Source organism: Emys orbicularis, chromosome 16, assembly GCF_028017835.1.
Source record: "Emys orbicularis isolate rEmyOrb1 chromosome 16, rEmyOrb1.hap1, whole genome shotgun sequence".
Classification (NCBI taxonomy): domain Eukaryota; kingdom Metazoa; phylum Chordata; order Testudines; family Emydidae; genus Emys; species Emys orbicularis.
In genome coordinates this window covers 17,544,920-17,552,382 of record NC_088698.1, presented here as the reverse complement: position 1 = coordinate 17,552,382, position 7,463 = coordinate 17,544,920, and the positions used below count along the sequence as shown (strand labels likewise).

Genomic DNA, 7,463 nt, shown 5'->3' with positions numbered 1-7,463 from the left:
GTGTAATGCAGAATTAATGTTCTGTGCAGAATTCCATTTTCTTCCACCTGCAGAATTGGCAGTGCAGGGCTGCTGGCCACTGCTAGGAAGTGGAACCTAGCAGAGCCCAACTTGCAGTGTGGCTGCATGGGAAGCATGGGCAGCCTGTGGTTCTTGGGTTTGCTGGCTATGCTCAGGCAGGTGGTGTGGCTGGCCTCCTCCCTGCATGGCAGCTTTTGGAGCCAGCAAGCTGCATCCTGCAGGGAGAGGCAGGAGCAACAGCTGGGATTTGCAGGGTGGGGTTGCTGCTTTCCAGGAGAGGCACAAACCTCTAAAAATTGTTGGGGCCCTCCCCCCAGCAGCAGATATGGGTCATCTCTGCTTGGTGGGGCAGTAACAGCTACATGGAGCCTGGGGCTTGGGGAGGGGGAAGAGTGCAGGTTTCTAGGCCAGGGGCCCTGTGCAGTCCCCTCCAGTACCCCTAACTACCGTCTCCCAGTACATGCACCCCTCTAGTTCCCCCTCGCATTATCTTCTATTTGGAAACTTGAAATATGGTAACTCTAGGGGTCCAAGGTGGAGAAAAAAAAAAGCACAATTGACTACAAGACTGAAGGGGCAGTTCCTTCCCCCACAAGATGTGCACAGCTGGCACATGTGACACACCCAGACTGAGGCACCTGACAAAAGCATAACAGGAAGTGGCTTGTGGTAGGGGTTTCTTTAACTCTCTACTCCCAGGGGAATCATTTTTGTCATGTGTATTGTTAGACATACTTGGACAAGTATTTTGAAATAAATTCCCCAAATAATTGAAACAGGCATGATGATATTGTGTTGTTTTGACAAACATACAGAATTTAGCACAGAATTGCCCCAGGAGTAGTAGCTGCTTCTCCCATGTGGAACTAGTTGACCTGACTACATTAACAAGGGATTCATGCTACCTTTCAAAGTTCACCGCAACTGAACATAACACGGTCTATAAAGACACTAGGTAAACTCCCACTCACTAATGGGGCCAGGATTTCACCCCTGCACTGTTGAACACCTGTCACTGTTGCAGTAGCTGCACTATCTCTCCCCCTTATAATTCCCTCCACTGATGCACAGGAGCTCAATTAGGTGACTGGGGACTTAAAGCAGTACAATTATATTTCCATAGCACCTAGGAGCCCTCAGTTGTGGACCAGGACTCCAATGATGCTAGACAGAACACTGTCTATGAACTCAGGTAAAGAGCCCACATGAACTATTCTTTTTCAGAGCTAGTGTTTCACTAGATCCTCTGCATCAAGCTATTTTCAGTGAGCTGATCAGTACCATTAAAACTTCCCTCTATACTGAACAAGCCATTCAAAGCACATCAACAGGGGTGGTGTTACTTCAAGCCAAGTCCAGAATGCAAGAAATGGAAACTTCAATAACTTAGTAAAAATGGATTTATCAACTTCTGAAGTAATTTCTCAATTGAAGAAATCTAATACAGGTAATTTATCCTAAAGCTTACACATTTGTTACTGAAGTAGTCTTATCCATTTACATACAGAATACAAAAGAGGGGATGTAATGATTTAGGCAGGGACAGGGTTTCAGGTTGGGTGGAACTTCTCCATTAATAAATAATCAGGGAGAAACTAAACCTCATCTCTGATTTGGGATGGGGGGGGGGGGGGGGGGGGGAAGTTACCTAACTTCCATAACTGTTGGTCTTAGAATGGAATGGACATGAGCAACAGATCTGGGTGTGCGCATCCATGTGCAGAGTCAGATTTTTGCCTTAGTGGTATCTGTAGGGTTGTCAGTGGCACCCTCTGGAGTGCCACGCTCATACAATCGGTATATTTAGGTGTTGCTGGCCCTGCACCCTCAGTTCCTTCTTGCTGACAACTCCACCTAAAGGGCAGGAAATGGAATGGACCTGAGCAACACATCTCAAAGAACAGTACAAAAGATAGGCAACCGTTTTTTCTTCAAGTACTTGCTCATGTCGATTCCATTCTAGGTGACTCACAAGCAGTATCCCTGGAGGTGGGCTTGGAGTTCAGTCCTGTGGCTTACAAGCCTGTTGGGTAAGTGCATAATGAGATGTAAGTGTGTGGATGGATGACCAGGTCATGGCCATGCAGATATCTTGAACTGGCACTTGGGCCAGGAAGGCTGCCATCTAGGCTTGCACTGTGGTTGAGTGGGCAGTTACAATCGCCAGTGGAGGCACTTTTGCTAGATCATAGCAGAAATGAATGTAGGTGATGATCTATGATGGAAGTCTCTGGGTGGACGTTGGAAGACCTTTCATCCTGTCCACCACCATGATGAACAACTGTGTCAACTTATGGAACAGCTTGGTCCTTTCCATGTAAAAGGCTAGCATTCTCTTGACATCCAGAGTGCGCAATTTATGCTCTTCTGACCTATGAGGTTTTGGAAAGACAGGTAAATATATGTCCTGGCTTGTATGAAACAAACTACCTTGGGCAGGAAAGCCAGGTGTGGTTGCTGTTGGACCTTCTCCTGGTAGAAGACTGTATAGGACGGCTCTGAGGTAAGTGCCCTAATCTCAGAGACCCTGTGGGCAGATGGTATTGCCACCAAGAAAGAAACATTCCAGGAGAGTAGAAGATGGGAGCAGGAAGCCAAAAGCTCAAAGGGGGGGACCCATGAGCTGCAGGTCCCAAGGGACGGGGTCATGGATGTGGGGGGAAGAGTTGCTCTAGACCCTTTAAAAAATGGACTATCATGTCATGAACTTGAGATGTAGAAGGTAGTCCAAACCGAATGATGAGAGAGAAAACTGCTATCCACTTGCGAGGCAAGGGGAAGGTGCTCTGACCAACCATCATGGTAAGAAGGAACTGAGAGGGTGTAGGGCCGGTATCATCTAAATATACAGCCGCATGAACGTGGCACTCCATAGGGGGCTACTGCTGACCCTATGGATACCGCTAAGGCAAAAATCTCTGACTCTGCACATGGGCGCGCATGCACCTAGACATGAGCAAACACTTGAATATCTCAGTGTGCCTGGCTAAAGGGTTTTTATTTTTATGAAAAGGGGCTAGTTTTACCATGAAAATTTAAGTCAACATGTTACACCAGCTAAAAATAAATGGTAAGAGGTACTGATATTTGCATAACAAAAGTAGACTTCAGTTAATTTCAAAAGACCAGGTGGGAGACAGCTCAAGGAGAGGGTTCCCATCAAAACACGACAATATTAGTCAAACAAATCAGCATTTTTATAATGTAATATCAAACTTTATTGCTTAAAACTAATTGTCTGAAAAAAATACACATGTAGTACTCAAAGACCAAACAAAGGCTTATATGATTGTGCAGAAAAAAAAGCAAAGCAGAGGCTCAGTGAAAATGAGGCTTTATAGTTGTACCAATTTAGCACTGGCATCAAGCAAGTGCACTCAATACAATTCATACAGCAACCATTGTTATCTACTTGGGCACATAAGAATGCATTATTCACTTTTCCCTTCTCAAATACACATCAAAATACTGTTCACCTTTTATTTTGTTGAGAATGGCATTAGTTCTTGGACTTTTCCGATACTTAATCGGAAATTCTTCCCACAGGAAGTTTGACAAGGCAATTACCTTTGTGAACTTTGCTCCAGAACCAAAATATAGTGCATGTGTAGGATGTAATCAAGCTTTTAAAGAAATAATACTTAGATGTTACAAGTGTGTATTGTATGTAAAGCCTAACAGTGTCCTAGGGAGTTTACATACAACAGCAAGAGTTTTTATGCATAACAGAGCCATGTCAAGCATCTGGGAACCCAACTACTTTATCTCTTGTTGAATAAATATTTAAAGCTGAATGACTTGTGTTTAAATAGGTAGCATCTGACTATTTCACTGGAAGTCACAGTAATTTTTCATTCAGTACCATAAAGATTTGAATGCACGCTAATTTAACCCTTAAAGTCAATACACCACACTTCTGTCAAGAAGCACATAATATGCAAAGCAGAATAGGTCTAATTCCCAAAGGATGGAACAGTTCTTATTAATACATTCCATCCCCATAAAAATACCCACCTTTCCTAGGATAAGGGGGAGGATAAGGAACAAAGATCAGTGACAAAAGCAGTAGTTTTGCTTTATGCATTCATACAATCAAGATCTAAACCTTTACAGCCGGTTACCTAAAAAACACACGGTTACAAGACAAATTTAGGGTACATCTTAAATCACACCTTAGTGTTCATGCAGAAGCTGAAATTAATGCAATGACCTATCCTCTATCACAGCAGCTCGTGCTTATGTGCAAATGCAAGACTGTTACACTCCAAACAATAGTAAACATTAAAACACAAGAATACTTCACAATGACAATAAACAGCAGTTAAGTTGTTTGTTCCAGCAGGTTATTGCGCTTTATTTTCTGGACAACTCTCCAGTTAAAGGCTGCAGCAAGGTCTAATACCATCCTTTTAAAGAATGCATAATATGTGAGAGGCTTTGGTTCACAATGAACTATCTAGATGTTTTATTTAAGGGCAATGGTCACCTTACGATTCAGATAGTGGCAGATTGAGGTAAGACTAAAGCAAAATGCTCAATACAGCAATCCTCTTAGAACACAATAAAAACAAATTCCTAAATGAGGCATCTATGGATAATCTGCAGGTGGCCTGCAAAATATTGACATTCTGATTTTGGACAAAGATCCACAGGGATGATTTGTCTTTTACAGTATTGGCCAAGGACAGATTTTTCTGCTAGAAAACACACGAACTGAAATAACACCTACTTACACAGTAATACATTTAGGCAAAGATATAAGCCCTGTCTTCATCAAAGTCAGAGAGAAGCAGCAACTACTGCTTGTAAGTACTGCACCAATGTTACACATCTTTCAAAAGATGGAGATTAAAGCTATATTAAAAGAAAATAAGCAGAGGCAGTACTTTTTAGATAGGTCACTTTTAAAAATAATGCATCATCCTCCACCTATCCTTCTGTACTGAAAACAGATTATAATTCACAGAACTCAAAAGCTGAATATGATAATGAAGATTGGGTGAGTTCTTATTTGCGGACACCTCTGAGCACATCACTTATAACAATGCAAATACAGAAACAGATGAGACTGATCTCAAATATCAGAAGCAATAAATTACAGAACTTTAGCTTGGGATCAAAAACTTAAGTTTTCTAATTTCCAAAATAGCAGGGCTGATATTAAAGGTGTTAAAATCCAGTTGGCACAATCAGTCAGTATATTGCAGTATGCTGTACTCAGATTTCAAGAATGACAACTGTCCAGGTAAGTACCAGACCTGCAGCATTTATAAGGATTAAGAACTGTATCTCTCTGTCCCACCAATTATTTGGGGAGCATAAAATATAGCAGTACTAATATCAACTCTTGGATAAGTCATTGGACCCCTACCACCAAACTGGCTTCTTGCCATTGCATTCCCACACCGCCTTCTTTTAAGCACAAAATGGTTCCCCCTTCAAATCTGAGGAATTTACTGCATTAGCCAATAAAGTAAAAACCCTAAATAAAGGGGGAAAGCAGTGCTTTCACTACAACCAAAATATTTCTTCTGTGCATAACTTATTAAAGCATCAGCAGATACAGTAAGTACTGCCCGTTTTCTAAGATTGTATTTAAAAAATGCTTGCATATTCATGTCCTTTTTCATCTTAATCAGTACACTCTATTAAGGTCTTATTCTAGTCTTTTTTCTATGTTGTATCCCAAATCTACGTTCTAATTTCCATTGCAGAAGTAAAGTTTTTTAGCATTTGAAGAAAAACGTAAGTAAAAAGCCAGTAACAACTTAAAAAAAAAAAAAAAAAAAAAAGTAAGATAGCTGCAATCAGTTAATTTAGCATTTCCAAAGGCCAGGCCACAAGAAGAAATTGTTTTCAAAATCTTTCATTTAATGAAGCAAGTTATCTAAAACTTAACTAAACAAGCAAGTAACGTGGCCAGACACCAAACAAATTAAAATTACTATAGTACAGGGGAGTTAGGGTGGAGCTCCTTTAAACAATGCACTGGCAATATATTTCAGAATACCCATCAACAGTCTTCAGTTAGATTTCTCCTTCAAGCTCTGCAGATAGCCTCTCAAGTGGCTAAGTTAATTGCAGTTTATATCAAATTGCAGTGATTCCCAACCTTTTCTCTGCCATGGCACATCTCTAGCTCCAGGGATTCTTCCCACTGCCCCCCAGATAAGCAGCTGCAGGAGGGAAGGAGAGGGAGACTGAGCTCTGATTGGTTGCTCCATCCTTGGAGGAGGTGGGATAGTGAGGCATACTGCCAATCAGACAGCAGTTCCCCCAGCCCATTCTCACGTGTCGTTTTTCAAAAAATTCCACAACACACTGGTTGGGAAACACTGAAATAGAGGGCCAAATATTTTCCCTTCCAATTGGTTTGTAAACAATCATAACTTTTCCTTTAAAATAAAGCCCAACAATTTGGGATATCCAACTTGTTGCTCTTAACACTACCAGGTACACTTGTTCTTTTCAAGTTTAAAAAAAAAAATTTAAAACCAAACCCACCTTAGCCTGGCAGTATACAAAATAAAAACGGCATTACTGGCCTAATCCTATGACATTAGGAACATCGCTCATCACTTTTTCATGTATCTGTCAAAGTGTCTTATCAGTGCATATTATTATGTGCTGAAATGCAACAAAACTTTTCACAAAAATAATTTTAGGCATGTTCATACAAGAGTGTGTATATATAAAAATTTATATATAATATATCAGCTTCAACCTGTACATAGATTTTCTGAATTTGATCCTTAAACACATCCACTCAAGACAACATGGATGACTTTCAAGGAAAAAGTGCTAGCTTAAATGTATCCTGTGTGAACATGCCTATCCTCTGTGCATTTGCCCAAGTAGAGATCTTTATGATCAATCATTTAAACATACATATCTCAGGAGGTAAAAAAAAGTAATATTGCCCTGATGATGCAAAAGAACAATGCATAACTGAAGCAGCCGGGATTGTAAAGTTATCTCGCATTCTGCAGCAAACAGATTCTTAAATAATTGTTGAAAGTAGTTTCTCCATTTTTTATTGCTCCCCACTTGTAAGTTTTCTGGTCACACATCAACAGTACACAGAGGTTCACTACCAGGCTGAGCTGATTCTACTATTGTCATCTTGGGTTTCTTTCGAGTTTCCTCCTTTAAAGAAACAAAAAGTAAAAAAATCCCAAGGTTAAAACAAGTTTGTTTGTTTTTTTTAAAAACTGAGCAACTAATTAGTTCTAGTGGCAAAAAATCAATTAAGTTTGACATGATGAATTCAAATGATGCGAATGACTACTTTAGCTCATGATAAAAAAAATCTGGTAGCTACAATAGAATTTCATTAAAAGGGAAAAATTTTGCTCCTGAGGGAATTCTGCACCAAAACATTAAAAATTCTGCAAATTTTATTTGTCAATAAATAAATGTGGAAGCTCCAGCATGGCAGTGAG

At 40.4% G+C, this 7,463-nt stretch overlaps 1 protein-coding gene across 1 annotated transcript in view; it reads right to left on the bottom strand.

Moving 5' to 3' along the window:
- Positions 1 to 6,985: 6,985 nt before the first annotated feature.
- Positions 6,986 to 7,463, bottom strand: part of DGCR8 (DGCR8 microprocessor complex subunit) — a 38,400-nt gene continuing 37,922 nt past the window's right edge. The window contains exon 14 of the mRNA XM_065417731.1: positions 6,986 to 7,167. Within this exon, the coding sequence (XP_065273803.1) occupies positions 7,084 to 7,167 (84 nt within the window). The 3' untranslated portion in view covers positions 6,986 to 7,083. The remainder of the gene's footprint in view (positions 7,168 to 7,463) is intronic.